We start from the raw sequence: 18,006 nt of genomic DNA, 5'->3' as shown, positions 1-18,006 counted from the left end.
ACTAGCTCCGGCGACCTTTGGGGGCGAGGCCGCCGCACACCGATTCGCCGTAAAGCTTCCACCGCCGCACCGCTCGATTCGCCCCGACGTTGAACGCCGAATTCCTGTCCAGTTTTCGCCGCACAGACCAGATCGCCCCGACGTCGTCCGCATCGCCGACCAGTTATCACCGCCGTGTCGCTTAAATTGCCCCGACGCAGACCACACAACTGCCGCCCAGCTTCCGTCGCCGCACCGCTTGCTTCACTCCGACCTGCCGTCGACATTGAATTGTCCCGACGCCGACCACCCAACCGCCGTCCAGCTTCCGCCACCGCACCGCTCACTTCACTCCGAACCGTCGTCAACAGGCCCTGGTCTTGGCCGGGTCTCCCTGGACATCCCTATTATCGTCGACACGAAGGAGGTCAGCGCTTTAGTTGATACGGGAGCCGATTATTCTATCCTTAGCGGGCGGCTTACAAGGACACTGAAAAAGGTGATGACGCCATGGAACGGACCAGACATACGTACGGCAGGCGGACATGTGGTTGCACCACTGGGTATGTGTACAGCCCGGGTTACGGTGCGAGGCTGCACATTTGTTGCGACTTTTCTCGTTCTACGCGAATGCTCTCGTGATGTTATTCTTGGCATCGACTTCCTTCGTGAGCACGGTGCCACTATAGATCTACTGAACCGCTTGGTGACGTTTTCCGCCAAACTGGCCACTGAAAAGCATGAGTACCGCGGGTCCCACTCCACGCTGCGAGTCGCCGATGATAGCCTCACAGTGCCACCACGCGCCAGCATCCTCGCCAGAGTTACTTGTGACGAGCCACATCGCGGCCTCCGGGTTGTTGAGCCTAATGTCTCCCTCTCACTCGCCTTGGGAGTTTCTGTGGCAAGAGGTCTTTGTTTCCTTCGTGGAAGAGAGACGGAGGTACTTGTCACCAATTTCTCCAATGAACATCGACATCTGTTCCGTGGCACTGTCATTGCTTGCGTCGACCATCTGCACGAAGTCGCCGAATGTTTTGCTTCAGAGGAAGCTACGCCTAGCACTGAACCGGATGATGCCGTACACGCTGTCGACATCAATTCTAGCCTTTCCTCCGTTGAAAAGAGGCAACTTCAAGATCTATTGCTGGAGTTTCGTGTGTGCTTCACGTCTTCATCTAAGGTGCAGCAAACGTCGGTCATTAAACACCGGATTATCACGCATGAAGGCACTCGACCCATCCATCAGCAGCCCTATCGTGTGTCTCCTCGGGAGAGAGACGCTATCCAACAGCAAGTCAAGGAGATGCTCGCCGATGGCGTCATCCAACCTTCAAGCAGCCCATGGTCCTCGCCTGTAGTCCTCGTTAAAAAGAAAGACGGAACACTTCGTTTCTGCGTTGACTATCGGAAACTGAACAGTATGACAAAGAAGGACGTCTATTCGCTGCCACGGATTGATGACTCTCTCGACCGACTTCGCCGAGCCAAGTACTTCTCCTCCATTGACCTCAGGAGTGGTTATTGGCAAATTGAAGTTGATGAGAGGGACCGTGAAAAAACTGCCTTCGTAACACCAGATGGGCTGTATGAATTCCGCGTCCTCCCATTCGGGCTCTGCTGTGCTCCTGCCACCTTCCAGCGGATGATGGACACTGTGCTCACAGGTCTTAAGTGGCAGACATGCCTTGTTTATCTCGACGACGTAATAATTTTTTCACCGACGTTCACAGAACACCTACGCCGCCTGAGAACTGTTCTCGAAGCTGTCCGGTCTGCCAACCTTTCTCTCAAGCCTCAAAAGTGCCACTTCGGGTTCACCGAATTGAAGTTTCTTGGGCACATCGTGAGTGCTGATGGCATCCGAGCTGACCCTGAGAAACTTGCTGCCGTTGCTGCCTTTCCCGTCCCCGCCCACAAAAAAGCAGTCCGACGGTTTTTGGGGCTGTGCTCCTATTATCGTCGCTTTATCAAAAACTTTGGACAGATGGCCAGCCCTCTGACTCTCCTGACTCGAGATGACGCATCATTTTCCTGGGTCGCCGAGCAGCAGATGACTTTCGACGAGTTACGACGCCGGCTCCAGTCACCCCCGATCCTGGCACATTTCGACGATGATGCCGACACAGAATTACACACGGATGCGAGCAACGTCGGCCTTGGTGCCGTTCTAGTTCAGCACCAAGACGGGGTCGAGAAAGTAATTGCCTACGCCAGCCGTGCACTTTCCCGTGCTGAGTGTAACTATTCCACCACTGAAAAAGAATGTTTGGCGGTAGTATGGGCCGCTGCCAAGTTCCGCCCGTACCTTTATGGCCGACCGTTTCGCGTCATCACTGACCATCACTCGTTGTGTTGGCTGAAAAACTTAAAGGATCCTTGTGGCCGCTTAGCACGTTGGGCATTGCGCCTACAGGAGTTCGATTTCGATGTTATAAGTCTGGCCGGAAGCACACCGATGCCGATAGCCTGTCCCGCGCGCCCGTCGGCCCTCCTTCGTCAGATGCCACCGACGACGATAGCTTCCTCGGAGCAGTCACTACGTCCGATCTCGCCTCCAAACAGCGTGCCGACGACGAGCTGAGACTGATTATTGACCATCTTGAAGGTGGGCATCCTACAATACCCCGGTACCTTGCTCGGGGGTTGTCGTCGTATTGCCTCCGCAATGGGGGGCTTTATAAGAAGAATTCTATGTCGAGTGCGAAAACATACCTGCTAGTCATACCAGCTGATCTAAGGCACGAAATCCTCCTGGCCTGCCACGACGAACCAACTTCAGGGCATCTTGGCTTTACACGCACCCTAAACCGAGTCCGGCAGAACTACTACTGGCCACATCTTTCTCCGAGCGTTAGACGTTACGTACAGACTTGTCGACAATGCCAGCGGCGAAAAAAACCCACGCTCAAGCCATCCGGTATGTTACAATCTATTGAACCACCCCTCACACCCTTCGAGCAAGTGGGCATGGACCTTTTAGGCCCATTTCCTTTATCCTCGAACGGACACAAGTGGATCGTAGTCGCCACAGACTACTTAACACGCTACGCTGAAACGAAGGCCCTTGCCCGAGGTACTGCCGGCGAAGTTGCTCGATTCTTTGTGAACGACATTGTGCTCAGACACGGTGCACCGTCGACCATCATTACTGACCGAGGAAAGGCGTTTACAGCTCGGCTACTGCGGGACACCTTAACTCTCAGCCATACCGAGCATCGCACAACAACAGCGTATCACCCTCAGACAAATGGATTAACGGAACGACTAAACAAAACTTTGGCCGACATGATCTCAATGTACATCGACGTTGAGCATAAAATGTGGGACGAGATCCTGCCGTATGTCACCTTCGCCTACAATACGGCGCCGCAGGAAACCACGAAGTTTACGCCGTTCCGTCTCGTATATGGCAGAGAGGCCCGCACGATGTTGGATGCGATGCTCCCGTGCGGGGAAGAAGCGGTCGAACCCGACGCCGCCCATTTCGCAGAACAGGCCGAGCAAGCCCGTCAGCTGGCCCGCTTGCACATCAAGGAGCAGCATGCCACCGACGCTCGACACTATAACCTTCGGCACAGGGAGGCCCACTACGAACCAGGGGACCAAGTGTGGGTGTGGACCCCCGTGCGTCACAAAGGCTTGAGCGAGAAACTACTCCACCGCTATTTCGGACCCTATAAAGTCCTACGCCGCTTAAACAACGTTAATTACGAAGTCATTCCAGATGGAACTGTGACCGTCAGTGTTCGACGTCAGCGGCCTGAAATTGTGCATGTGGTGCGCTTAAAGCCGTACTTTTCGCGTGACTGAGCTTTCCCTGCAAGTGAAACCTTGCGTCATTGTACAGTTCACCTCACGCCTAATTTTTTTTTCTTTCTTTTCTCCTCTCACCTTGTCATCGGGACGATGTTTTCTTTCACGGGGGGGGGGGGGGGGGGGGGGGGGATAATGCCACGTGCCTAGCGCCGCGCGACAGCCGTGTTTGGTGCCGACGACAACGAAGCGGTGGTTGGCACGGGCGGCGCGCTGGTGCTGGACGCTGTGACTCTGTGTTCGAAACGACAAGCCGACCTCATTCTCGGGTCCTTAGCTACGTGTACTTTCACGGCTCCCTCTGACTTCAGTCGTGACAATATGTCTCAGAAGAGCCCTTTATGGATTGATTACTTTTGACAAAAGCTGTATATAACGTTTAAATAATATTTGGTTTGTGCGTGTTTCCTTTCTCTTTGCACTAGGCCCTCCCTTCGTACACCTGATTTCAGCAATGTGGTCAAGGAGCTAAGGAGGAAGTGGGCGAGCGAGCAGGAAGAGCTCACATTGTATTTACCTAATGACAAGAAAGCCTACAAACTGTCCTACCTTGAGCCCTAGGAAGTGTTTCAGTATGTTGGGCCTCATCCTAAGCGGTAGCTATTTGTTTTTAGCACTGAAAGTATTTTAAACTGTACGGGCTCGTTACCCCGACCGAAAAAATGCGATGTAATTTTAACTATCTGCTACAAAGAAGGACAATTCTTTGCAGCTACGAGTATCAATTCTTTGGAGCTCATCGTCGGATATAATGCATTTACGTTCTAGGAGCAAGGCCTCGAAAATTTAAAGCTATTGTATAGCTACTGTAACATTTCAACTGAACAGCTTGATGTCTAAAATGTGTCCGTTTTCAAGTGCAGCAATCAAAGTGCACGTACCCAGAAAGCGTACCGCAGTATTATTCAAACGTAGCGACTGTGAAGTTCCATCTCCCTTGCTGCCATTTTTCTGATCCGCGCATACTTTTTAAAACTTGTGATTTATTGTGTGTGTGTGTGTGTGTGTGACATGTAGTGCGAAGAGAGGATAACCGATGGTCGCTGAGGGTAACAAACTGGATTCCAAGGGACGGAAAGCGTAGCAGGGGGCGGCAGAAAGTTAGGTGGGCGGATGAGGTTAAGAAGTTCGCAGGGGTCAAGTGGATGCAGCTAGCACAGAACCGGGTTAAGTGGAGAAATATGGGAGAGGCCTTCGCCCTGCAGTGGGTATAGTCAGGATGATGATGATGATGATGAGTACAAATATTAGTACAAAAAATAAAATGCGACAAACAGTAGGCCTAGGCCGTGTTTCATTGCTACCGTGAAAATCCCAGCACTGTCCGCTATCCTGCAGTTTTCTTTTATCAAAATTTATCCCGAGTTTCTCACTGTAGTATCGTTTATATTTGATGTGCAGCACTGGGATGGTAAACCTGACATACTGAAGCTTACCATATATAACGTAGATCTTGAAAAAAATGTCTACAACCTACTCTAGCTCAGCGCTTATTCTCTTTATTTACACAGTTCTCGGAAGGCGCTTTCGGCGACATAGGCCAGCATCGTGAACGAACAAAATATGCCGTTGGAAAAATGTATAGTAGTTTGGGGGATTAAGAAAAAGCTAAAAACGCTACAAGAAGGATGTAGAATAAAAAAAAAAAAAAACATCAAGGGAGCGCTTCACTTGTGCTCTACTTTGTCTATTTGATTTTGCGCATTTTTATGCTTGGAATGCACCGCTTGCCTGCTCTACAAGGCTCTCACATATCAAAGAGAACAACTAGCTTTGACAAAAAGGAGAATATTGGGACTATTTCAGTACTAAAGTTCAAATGGACTTTCACATAATATAGGCCAAGAAAAGAAACCTAGTTAGAAAAGAGCAAGAAGTGTGCTTGTCACGGATAAATAAGGAGTAATCAATAATAAATGCTACCAATTCGTATAATAAAGGAGCCTGCACACATGATGGTAAAGCACCAAGCTCGCTCGCGGAGGCACAGAATATGGGTTTTAAAGTGTGAAGAAAAAGTTGGCGATTGCCACGAGCTTGAAATTTACATGCTCAGCAATAGTCTACTTCGATTTTAATCCAAATTATGGCTTGGAGGTACGCCTGGACATTGTTGGTGATTGTAATGTTAATGGACGTATGCCGCGAGTTTTGTCATAAATTCTGTAAACTAACTGCACCTGAGACGAAGGCTCTGTACAACACAAGAAAGAAATGCTATACTCTAGCCTTGACTAATGCAATCGGCCTTTCTCTCTCTTTTTTTTCTTCTTTTTTTTTTTATGTTTATCAGAAGCAAGGACAAGGAGTGCATCCACCATTACCGCTATGTTCTGTAGAAATGGTTTTTGCCTAACGAATCGACCTTTCAGCAGTTCGTCTTGGAAGCTCAGGTGGCTACTGGAAGACAACAGTCTCAATGATCGGACCGCAGTTTTCCACCTGAGGCCTGGTAATCGCAGGATGGAAGGTTCGGCTACATTTGCGCACCCGCATTCCTCTTCAGGAACAGGGTGTTATATAGGCTAGAAGATACGATTGTGCTGCACTGCTATTCCCCGTTTGCATAAGGGAAATGTTATGAGACCTGCATTGGGAACAACTGGGGATAAGAGTTGTTGGGGAATACTTCAATGATCCACGATTCACTGATGACGTTGCCGTATTAGGGGACGAATCGCAAAGGATGATTAATGATGACCTAGGCAGGAAAAGGAGAACCGGGGTGACGAAAAAAATAATGCTGAGGAAACTAAGGTTCGGTGTATACTTTCTCGTAAAGGGACAACATGTTAAGTTTATAATAGGTAGCGAGGTCCCATATGTGATAGGGGCATACGCCTACCTAGAGTACTTGGTGACCACAGATCCGAGCCACGAGAGTGAAATAACTCGAAGAGTAAGAAGAGGGTGGATCGCACTAGGCAAATATCGTGAGTGGCAGTTGACCCCTCAAGAGGAAAGTATATAACAACTGTATCTCACAAGTACTCGTGCACCTATGGGACCCAAACGTGGAGTCTAAGGGAAGTATTGAACGGAATATGATAGATGAAACGTTTAGAGATAAGAAGCCAGCGGAAGTGGCTCAGGCAACAAACGTGAGTTACTGACATTCTATAGTTGAAATAAATGATATGCACGAGCATAGCGAAGACAAGGTAAGCGATGGTCGCTGAGGGTAACAGAATGAATTTCAAGGGAACCTAGAAAGAGCGGTAGAAATGTAGGGCGGATGAAAATAGACAGTTTGAGGAGATTATGTGGATCTATACCTGCATAGGGCCGAGCTAATTTCAGGGGTATGAAGGAGACCTTTGACCTACAGTGAAGCTTATGATGATGATGAGTCCTTGATCGATAGGTTCAGAACTTTGACATATGTTTTATCAAAAACATGAGATACAGCGAAATTTGCTGACTCAATATTCGCTTTTTTTCTAACAGCATGCTCATAAGCAGTGGCAGGTGGTCAGTGTTTCCTTTTTTTTTTAATAACAAACATAAATTCGGTATGCCTATCTTCGACTCCCGCGTCTCGCATCAGAGAAAGTTTCAAACAATTCAGAGAGCGCACCTCGGACTTACAGCGGCTGTTCTTGGTCCATGGTATAGATCCCGTCCTCGCCTGATAACGTTCACGGTGTTCTCCGGGGCCGGCACAAAACGCTTCGACTCCCAGCATAATGCACAACAAAAGTCTCACAAGCAGCAGGGCTTCCCAGCCTCTGAACTTCATGGCAAGCTTAATAACCTCTTCGGCAACTCAGTCACGAAATTGGTAAGACATCACGTCGCAATATGTTTGGTTCATCGTAATGCCTTGGGTGACGTTGGGTCTGGCGGGGTACCAGATTGACGACTGAAGACGTTCGCCGTATTCACCGCGAAACGTGCAGGCATGCAAAAGAATCGCGAAAACCGGCAACGCGTCTCTTTTGGTAGGCCTCAGACGTCTTGGCGGGCACTCGAGCGCTAAGCAAAACGGGTGTTTTCGTGCAGACTCTGTTCACGCCTGGCCACCGCCGTTACAATGACGGCGCGCCAAGAAGGCCAAGGTTGACCTGGCGTGCGGGACCTGCATGGGCGGACGGAACGAAGACAAAATGGGAACAGCAAGCTGCTTCCGTCCACGCTACCAAAAACACTTATTGATAACATGTGACGCTGTCTTCAGTTTTCTTATATTAATCTAGCTACTTGCAATAAGTAGTACACATTACCACATAGTAGATGGAGACACCTTTTTGGAGACAGCAAAGGTTTTGCTTGGTTTGTTGGATTTAACGTCCCAAGTGACTCAGGCTACGAGAGAGGCCGTAGTGGAGGGCTCCGAAAAATTCGACCACCTGGGGTTCTTTAACGTGCACTGGCGTCGCACAGCACGTGGTAATCTTGTTTTGCGCCTTCGTCGAAAAGTGGCCGCCGAGCACCCAGGCTGCAAACACGCGTCCTTGGGTTCAGAAGTCGAGCGCCCTATCCGGTGTGGTGCAGTAAAACATCTGTCCACATGACGAAGGTATAAATTGCCGAAACGTAAGATGTGTGCACCACCCCATAGTAAGACAATTTCGTCCTGATGTGCCACTAAGAAGCCTGGGAGAGTGTCGTGGTAGTTAAGTCCTTTCCTTGAGCTGCAGACCGCGTAACGCGTAGGACGCCTATATTCGAAGAGGTTCGATAGGATCTGCGGCACTATCTTAAAGAAAAAAGAAAGAAGAGCACTGGAAGAGAGAATATGGCATGTCATCAATCGGGTTGGTCCTTGGCCGGGTGGAAAAGCTCAGCACGCGTGTCTTCCGCCAAGATGAGCTCACAAACCGGGTAAAAAGATGACAGATTGTCTCTCACAGTGGTGCTTTGTGAGGTTCCATTGTGAAGACCGTGCTCGTGACTTAACGAATGAACTTCCTCCCAAGCTGAATGGGAGATACTCGAAGCACTTGAGTACTTTAACTGTGTTGCACACACGACAGGTTTCTGTTGCTGCTAGTTGTGCACTGAAAGTATATCTTTGTCCTGACCGCTGACTGCATGATAAAGGCGGATAATTCGTGCCAGATGTATAATGAAGTGGGTCTTGCTTGCAAGCAAAATTTAAGCGCTAAAATCACCTTTCCCTACTTGGTATCCATAATCAAAAAGAGCATTAAACATAACTCTGTGCTGCATTCAGCAACATATTTAATCAGATTGGTGTAACAAAATAAAATGCACTGTAGAGGAATAATGACATTTTTGCTGAAAAAATAAAGAGCAGTATTGCAGTCAAAAGGGAAGTTATGAACTCACAACTTAAAATTCAAAACTTTTAAAGAATTTACCGACGATTGTTGATTATTTTCACCGTCATAGAATCGATTTGTAAAATCATCGTATCTGACCACTTTATAACTATTTCAAGCTAGAAATGACTGCGTATGCGTACAGGGTATAAATTGTGAGTAGTTGTGAGCAGCAATTTTCCGAACTCTCTTTAATAGCAAATAGTAACGCTTGTAAACTACGGATTTTATGCTGAAAGTAGTTAGCCGCTACACTTCAAACAATGACCTCGATTTCTTGATTTAGCCGACGCCTTTTACGTGTTAGATTCCGCTCGCGTTTTTATGTTATCGAGTGAATGCTCAGTAAGCGATGCTTCGGAGAAGATGTGTTCGAAGATTATAGTCTAAGAAGATGTCTACAGTTTCAGCATGGACAAACGTAAACGTTAAGGTGGGTAAAAGAAATATTTACCGCACTAATCCTTGCCCGCCAGGCGGGAATTTTTCTACAAGAGAAATCCTGCCTATTCAGCCCTAAATTCCGAGACATTTATGGTAAAACAGACTCGCCTCGCCACCTGTCCGTTACCTTCAAAAGACTGACCTATGCCCTTTTAAAGAACGACCCCTGATTGTCTACGAATTACAGTTTTCTATCGCTTTGTTGTGTTTTCTTTGTTTTTGACGCAGCTAGAAGTTTCAGGACTTTTCTTTCCGTGTTTCATTGCGTCTGGAACAAATAACATTGTTTGCTCGCCTGCTTATCTAGCAAGATGAATGGTCCACAACAAAAACCGCCAGGAAAAAAAAAAAAAAAAAAGCAGGTGACTCTGAACATAAACTGGGCAAAGAAAACGCAAAACGGAAACACGACGCGGAACAAACGTAGCAGCAGGTACCGAGAAGGGAGGGAGGAAGGAAGGAAGCCACGGTGGCGAAGGGGACGTGCAAGATCGTTGACCGTGAAACTCTCTTGCCCTCGGCCATGGCGCCGGACGAGGAGAAGAAAACACAAGATACAAAAACGACGTTTCGGCTGTTTGACCTGCTCCTCTGCGGTTGGCTTCCGGGAGAAGGCAGCGCCGGAGACGAGCTGCGGCCTTAAAACGACCACCTTGACTCGTCGAGCCCCTCAGTCTGGTCTGCAGCACCCAGACTGGATTCAGCGCCCACACTCAAGGTGAGAAGAAGCGCATTCGCTGAGACTTGCTTTATTTTTCACCTTCCGGTGATGCTGGTGACGTGAGGGAGAAGCGGTATGTGCGACTCGATGAACTCTTGCGAAGAAGGCGGGCAGCGTTAATTACAGCAGACATTGATAACCAAGGTAATCTGGGCAGTAATGTGTTTAATAGGAGATGAGTACTCATCGTCGTCTCAGAGGCCCTTATTAATCCCTATCTAAAGAAGCAGTATAACCGTGTTTTGGAAAATTCCCTTGATGTCTTTAGCTGAGAGGTAGATTTTTTTATTGTTTTGTGTTAGGGACAGGGACATAAGACTGGCCGAGCTATGAGAGCTCCGTCACTGGAAGAATATAAATGTCAATGTTTGGGCTAAACATAGCCCCGCTGCAAAGGCCAGCCGTATCCGTCGCGAAAAAGGTTCCACCTTCGTGAATAAGCGTATTTTGGTGTATAAATAGGCCCCCGCAACAGTCGCTACTGCCTTTAAGTGTCGTCTTGCAATGCCGATGCGTTTTTGGTTAGAAACGCGATGCCGATTTTTCATCTCTATCGAGACGGTCCATATGGCTTGCGCTGCTTAGTTCTTTGTCATACGTCATCATCTTCCTACTGCTTCCAGATGCCGAGAATCCTGTGGGTACTTCTTGTGGGCATTGCCTTAGTGGGACTCGCCGAAGCACAGACATCAAGGCCACAGCTGAGTGAGTACGAACTCTCTTCGAAGATCTGTATTTAACCTATGTGATTACAAAATCCTAAACTACAAGGGGCCTTATTCCTCCCTTCAGTAGTGTATACTTGAACCAAATTATCAAGAACGTCACTGTGCTGTATGCTGCTTACCTCATAAAGAGAGTAGCATACTTTTTTTTTTTTTTTTTCAGGTGTGAAACCCACATAATTCTTTGTTTTACCTAGATGTTATCCTGCGAAACATCGTTGGTTAACAGTTCCTTAAAGCGAACATCTATGGCGTCAGCACTTCGCCAGTGGACGAGTTAAGTGTACTAGAGTAACTTCTATAACCGTGATGTTTTTCGCAGGTGGCTACTTCACTTTTCTGCGATATCGAAACCAGGCGTGTGAAGGCAAGTACGGCCAGAATGGGACTTGCGTCACGGAGCAAGAGTGCGGTGCCAAGCAAGGAACAGACATTGGACGCTGCGCCGAAGGCTACGGAGTCTGTTGTCGAGGTGGGAGCTGGCCTTGAGTGCAGGTTAAGAACTTTCGCTTAGTTGGTGACGTTTCACGAAAACTCTCGATTCGTATCGAGACAAGTAATTTTTGCATATTTTTTGTTGGTAAAATCCTGACATCCAGACTGTATTGAGTTATCATGATTATACTTTCCTGTCTTGGCTTCTGTCAGATCTGAGTCGATTGCCACTGAATACAGTGTTTAGTGACCATACCACGTCGACGTCTCTGTGAAGTCAAATTGCAGAGGAGGCATACCCTATAGATGGCTGCTATGCACGAAAAGCATGATGTGGCAGTGTTTTTTATATCTTTTGCATCTATACTACACAATTAGTACCTGGACATTTTCAGCATGATAATTAAAGTCCTTGACGATCGTCCGGCTTAGCAGAGCTTAGCTTTTGCATCAGCCTTTGGTCGCATGAAAATTTGATTGTTTCATTCCAACTTCAGGACTGAAAATAATGTATTGCAAGTATTTTAACATTTTTAGGAACCGCTACTATAAGCAGACATATAAAGCCTAAATTATTCGAAATAGACAAACAGCACGCTTGGAGGCAGACAGTACGTTTTTTTTTTTTTTTTTTTTTTAAACGAAAACGATAATAAACCATATGTCGCTAATACCTCTGAATTGGGCTCTAGTAACTTATAAACGTATTGTGAATTTTTATATTTGCTTGACGAAGCCCAGAACTCACTCCGGTAGCATGAGGGGATGTAGAAAATCTGCGATAAATTTGTCTGTCCCACCGTGCGCGCCGATTTAAATGTTTAAACTATCGATTTAAACTATCGCCGATTTAAATATTCTTCTAGGCAGGGTAGCTGCAAAGATAGAGCGTGGAAGGAAATAAACTCCATCCAGCCTAAAAACAATATTTAGGATAAAGTGGAGTCCCTATCTATTTCGTCCAGAGAACAGTCGATTGCATAGCACTTGTCGTATGCTGTCTGCGAAGTGGTGCCTTCTGAATCATGCTTCTGGCGTCGCATTGAAGTGCTTAACCGAATGCAGTAATATGCAAGGTCACCTATGTCCGGGACATGTTTGCTTAAAGGAACACCTTACGATTACTTTTATTGTTCCTTGCCCTCTCCCCTAAAACCCTTACTGCAGTGAGTTTTACCTGCAACATGGTGAGCAGTGTGAACGAGACAGAATTCGTGAACCCGAGTTATCCGAGCGGCGAAGTGGGCACGGGGACCTGCGAAGTGACCATCACTAAGACGCCCGACATCTGCCAGCTGCGGTTGGATTTCCTCGAGTTCAGCCTGGCGCCTCCCGACGAACAGGGACTCTGCAATGTCGACTCCTTCATGGTCCGCAGCACTGTGGGTGAAAACTTGCCCCAGCTGTGCGGGGAAAACAATGGACAACACCGTGAGTACTCATGCTTGCTTTTGCATCTTTATTTGGGAAACCTTGTCTGTAGATCTTTTTTCAGCTTGAAAGTTAAACATTTAAAGCGAGGGCGGCGACCAATCTTAGAACACCTTCAGTTGCTTAAGCACCCGTAAAGTTTACGGGTGGACTGCAAACACTTTATAGCTCACTTATTCGTGTGCCATTAAAGAAAACGATTTGCACAGGCAGCTCTGGCGTGTTGAACTAACTCTTGCATGAAAACACCTACGCTTGTTAGAGCATGGTCAAAAGCAGCTACGTATGAACCAGCTATGTAGGGAACATTTAACAACTGCCAAGCAAGAGGATGCCTGTACATTTTCTGTACTGCAGATTTATGCACTGTTTTAATAATGGGCACCTACAGGTTCCGGTTATTAGAAGCCGAAAAGGACCAACAGGCATATCGTGATTCGTTTCAGAGTCGAGTACAAGAATCTAAAACATCCAGGGCATACACCGCACTTTAGCCTGAACGTCTTGAGCATCCTAAATAAATAAGGTTATAACAGCTAGCGTCCTGTGCATCCTAAATAAGGTTATAACATTTCCTTTTCATATTTCTTCATCTTTAGCTGCTCAGTGCGCCGCAAATGTTTGCATTTGCTAACAGTAAGTCTCTGTTCTAAAGATGAAAGGAGATATATATAATACAGCTAGCGACGAACTCCACCTATTTGGGCGGAGATTACAGCACTGTGGACAAGAAGGATGCGCCAGAAACAACTTTTAAGAAGGCCTAATGGGGTAGAGTTTGAAATCTGCAGGCACTTTCTGCGCTGTATTTTTGCAACTAGAAGGACTAGCCTAAAAACGGCCGTGTAAGCACGGGACAGTTTAACATTATTTTTGAGGGGAGTCTATCGCTTCTACACTTTATATTTAAAAGAAATAATAACATGAGATGTTGTGCAGTGTACGTCGACATGGGTCGGCAATCCGGCAACCCTGTCGTGCTGAGTGTGATCAGCAGAGGAGGTAAACGTCCAAGGCGATGGAGGATCAAGATCAGCATGATACAGTGCGGAAGTCTGGACATCGGTAAGTAACAAGCCCCGGACTTCAACACACGCTCTTGTATTATTGACTACAGAAACTTTATTGAAGCTGTACGCGGCAGCGCATCATCGACTGCTTCACGAGATTTTGCAGGCGGGATTGGCACCATTCATTGAATATAAATAAACAAAACAAATGACTGTTCTGTAATTAAAACGAGGAAAAATACGAATGATTTAAAGCACTGGAGAGATGATCATCTTTCTCGAAGGACGAGTAGATTTATGTGATCATAATCCTTATGCATGTTTAAGTCTTAATATAAACTAATTATAATTCTTTATAAAACAAGTGATTATGAGTTTCATGTGAGTTTAAAATATTCATGTATGTACAGTAATTCGGGGTGTTTAAAAAAATAATAAACAACTGACAGTGCCAGAAATCGACTATATGGGTTTCAGTATTCGCGGAAGACAAAAAGTCAACAAAAGAGGTGAAGAAAGACCGTTTTGCTCAAAGAGCTGGGTGAGCCGTACATAATGCAGTACAACTGTGAGCCGTGCACAATTTGCAGAGATAACACTACAGTCAGTATTTGCCTTGGTAATACCATCGCTCGCAGCCTAGCGCGTAATAACCGAAAGTCCGAATGTTTATTTTATGACCAAAAACATGCCACTAAGTTGGCTTTGAATTACTGGAGAGTTTTAAGCTCTTTGGTCGCATGGTCGTGGTGCTTATGGTATACCTTCGATAAGGCATGGCTTTGACGAGGCACAGAAGTGTAGTTACCTTCCCTCGTCTCTTACAGTGCCCCCCGGATGTCTTCAGTACTTCCGCAGTCCCAGTGCCATTGTAAGAAGCTTCAACTACGGTCCACCGGTGGACAGCAAGGTCCGCTACCTGAGCGGCTTACGCTACTCCATCTGCCTGCGAGTTGAAGAGAACTTTTGCTCCATCAAGTGGGAGACTGAGACCAACTCGTCCTTCTCGTGGGGAGCGCCTACGTATGAAGACAATGTTGTGGCTTGCCGCGACGACTTCATCACTGTCGACCAAGGATCGACGTACGGGATGGGACCAGGAGAAGATAGGTTCTGCGGCACCAGACTTCACGAGAAAAACGTGCTTATATGTAAGAGTCCCATATTTCGGCTATATGTCCCATATATGTGTGTTTGATAATGCGTAAATACGGTCCCGATAAATACGGATGTTATTAGGTTACCATCGATGTCAGATCGTCTTTCGATGTACTTAAATTACACCTTATATGAGCAGGTTTATCATTTTTCTCTCCAATTTATGGGAGAAAAAGTTTATGCCTGTGGTTTCTTCGGTATTTAAGGCTGTTGATTCCTTCTGATCACTGGTGAACCTGACGACTGATAACAGAGCTGAAATCAAGCTAGAATGTGTTTAGACGAAGTTATTCCGACTGTTAGGATGAAGCACAGCTATATATGGCGCCGATAAAGGCATGCGCGTTAGCTTGTCGTTGAATAAGAAAAACCACATTCATAAGCAATGATGTATTCAGGCATGATACTGAACTTTGCAGGGTAAGATATCTGGATCGTCGTAGTTTGCTAGGTTGTCGAGAGCAATTGTGCCAGCTCAGTCTTTAGCGATTGATGATAGATCTTGTCGCATCTCGAAAACATATGGATCGATAACGTGCCTTATAAACGAATATTGAAAACAATAATATCTCGCATTTACAGCAATAGAGAAACAACCAGCAATAACAACATTTCAGGGCACTACAGTCGACTTCCGAGTAAGCTATGCATGGACATTCTTTGGTTTGTTGAGGTGCTTCAAGAGGAAATTAAATTTTCTCAATCACTGAGCGTATTTGATGGGGAATATGCGAAGAGACCGATTCACACATTCTCTCGACGTCAGTGATGCCCCGGGAATTCTTTCTAGATGATGTACACACACAAGGTTAAAGTTTATTATTTGTTATCGCCATTGATGTGCTCTAGCACTCCAGTTTTGAAAACATATTTCCTCGAGCCACTTTTAAGAACATCGATTCTCACTCGAAGAGCTTCTGGGTGCCGCGGCTGCCTTCAATGGCCCTGTGTAACACCGTTGCTTGTATTGCGTCTTGAGTGATGCAAACTACGTCAGTTTTTGGCTCCTATTAGGCGATTTTGCATTGCATTTAGTAGTATTTCAGTTGAAAATCAGCATAACACCATAAACAGCAAGGGGAGCGAAGTACTACAGACGGAGATAAAACCAAACACTAGTGATCTATATATAGATTTTATTTTTGCGCTCTGGTGCAATCCGATATAGGAAACTAAGTAATTAGCTCATACAAGACAAAATGTTGCACACGTTGCAGTATATAATTTAGATTCGCCAGAGTATTGATTATCACTTTTATTACTGTGTTTCGAAAACTCTATAGAGTGCAGCACCTGATCACTATAAGTGCAAGATAAGAATCCTGCATTGCCGAAATGCTACAGCATTCATGTATTTCGCTTGCAGCACACAGTAAACCATTTATGCTGAGGGTCAAGTCCAACATGGACGCCGTAGCCAACTCCCAGGAGAATCAGCACGGGTTCTCGCTCCGCTACACCCAACTTCCTTGCGTCGACTGACATGGAGAACCCTGGTCCACAAAGTCCTCTAGTGAGTATCCTGTTTTAATAACACTTCTTTTACGTCCTGGATGTGCTTTTAAAACGTCTTATGTAAGAGTGCACATCGTGCAATCCCTCATCTAGATTTGTTTCTTTGTTTTTTTTTCGTTGACAATTACACAGATTTGTAGTGAAACAGCACGAATTATATCAAAGATTGAAAACAAGTCTCGTGTCCTGGTAGGTACCGGGTGTGCGTGATATATGTTACCTGTTTCCTTGTGTTCACGATCAAGCTTCAAAGTACGTAGTCCTTATACATGTATCTTCCTTCCGCCGTACGTTGTTGTTTCTTACATATCCTTCCTGATGCAATGGCCCCTGCCGACTGATTACACGCGCTTCAACTTTACATGCTTGCTTATCATGACATCGGCCTACGAGTGTAAGAGTGGAATTCGCATAATATGGGGCATCGTTTTTTAGTCTACCTTCCTGTTTTAAGACCAATGACTAGACCTAAATGCACATGCATACAGTTCAGCATAATAGGAGAAGCATTGAGTATATTGGCATTAGCATAAGGTTGCCTTGATGAATCGTGTATTATTCTAGTTCACTATCCCGCAATGCCGTCGAACTATGAGTACTCTACGGCAGGTGCATTTTGTGCGCTACAAGCTTAGATAGTGCTCCACACGACGATGCATACGGCGTCAGGAGGCTGAGAAATATTTCGATTACAGTTCCTCGAAATCCAAGGACAGTGAAAACCTGAACGATGCGGAATCGGTACTGATTAAATAGGCATGTGACATTGATATTGATTGGCACCAGCGTTGATTTCTTTCGGTGTTGACTGATGTTCTGTTCTTTTAGGTGGGCCAGGAGAGAAAAGCAAACAGAGAGAAGAGAGGCATCAAAGCGAAAGCGACGAAGGGGACCATTAGACCGTGTCATCGCCTTTCAGCCATTCAGCCCCAAGCCATAACCTATTTATTTCTCACCTCAAGAATGCAATAAATCAATTCGTTCTCGGTAAATATTTTACTTTGTCGTTCTTGGCTTATGCAAAGCCGTCATTTTTTATTCTACAACCAAGATACTGGGTTGTGTTCAGCAAAAATCGCGGCATTTTCTTGTTAATACTTGCCGTATTTTTAAAAAAAGGGAAACTTGCTTAAATTAAACCTACATGCTTCCAAAGCATGATCTCGTGAACTCACTAATTTGACTTCACTGTCTGGAATATGAAGGATTTGTTCTTGCTATTATTAGCATAGCGACAGCCAGGAGTGCGGCCGTAATTACTATTTTACCTTCAGGCAAATACAAGCGCATGCATGAGAAAAACAGTGGGTTTGCAGTTAAGTCTTCGTTACGATCACAAAGATCACAACTTGCAACATATGTCGAACTTTATGCTTTAAAATTGTTTCACGGATGAGCTTCGCCAATTAACGTCTTTCACCTTACAGACTTCTCTCAGCAGCTTTTGATACAGATGGAACAACTTTGCTAGAAAAACTAAGCTCAGC

At 46.0% G+C, this 18,006-nt stretch overlaps 1 protein-coding gene across 1 annotated transcript; it reads left to right on the top strand.

The window, feature by feature from the left end:
* Positions 1-10,868: 10,868 nt before the first annotated feature.
* Positions 10,869-16,494, top strand: LOC146172702 (uncharacterized). The gene is made up of 6 exons (XM_084584310.1): positions 10,869-10,950; positions 11,293-11,442; positions 12,573-12,836; positions 13,776-13,901; positions 14,674-14,997; positions 16,371-16,494. The coding sequence occupies exons 1-6, from the start codon at positions 10,869-10,871 to the stop codon at positions 16,484-16,486; spliced, it is 1,062 nt and encodes a 353-aa protein (XP_084440436.1). The 3' UTR covers positions 16,487-16,494.
* The last annotated feature ends 1,512 nt before the right edge of the window (positions 16,495-18,006 follow it).

Source organism: Amblyomma maculatum, chromosome 11 (genome assembly GCF_055883805.1).
Source record: "Amblyomma maculatum isolate TAMU_Amacu chromosome 11, ASM5588380v1, whole genome shotgun sequence".
NCBI classification, from domain to species: Eukaryota; Metazoa; Arthropoda; class Arachnida; order Ixodida; family Ixodidae; genus Amblyomma; species Amblyomma maculatum.
This window is presented reverse-complemented; position numbering and strand designations above follow the sequence as displayed.

What these genes read in the sequence shown, in the direction of transcription:
- LOC146172702 (XM_084584310.1), top strand. Translation starts at nt 10,869, where the DNA reads ATGCCGAGAATCCTGTGGGTACTTCTTGTGGGCATTGCCTTAGTGGGA. An exon ending in GACATCAAGGCCACAGCTGA is followed by an intron (nt 10,951 to 11,292) that starts GTGAGTACGAAC and finishes TGTTTTTCGCAG; the next exon opens with GTGGCTACTTCACTTTTCTG. An exon ending in CGAGAAAAACGTGCTTATAT is followed by an intron (nt 14,998 to 16,370) that starts GTAAGAGTCCCA and finishes TTTCGCTTGCAG; the next exon opens with CACACAGTAAACCATTTATG.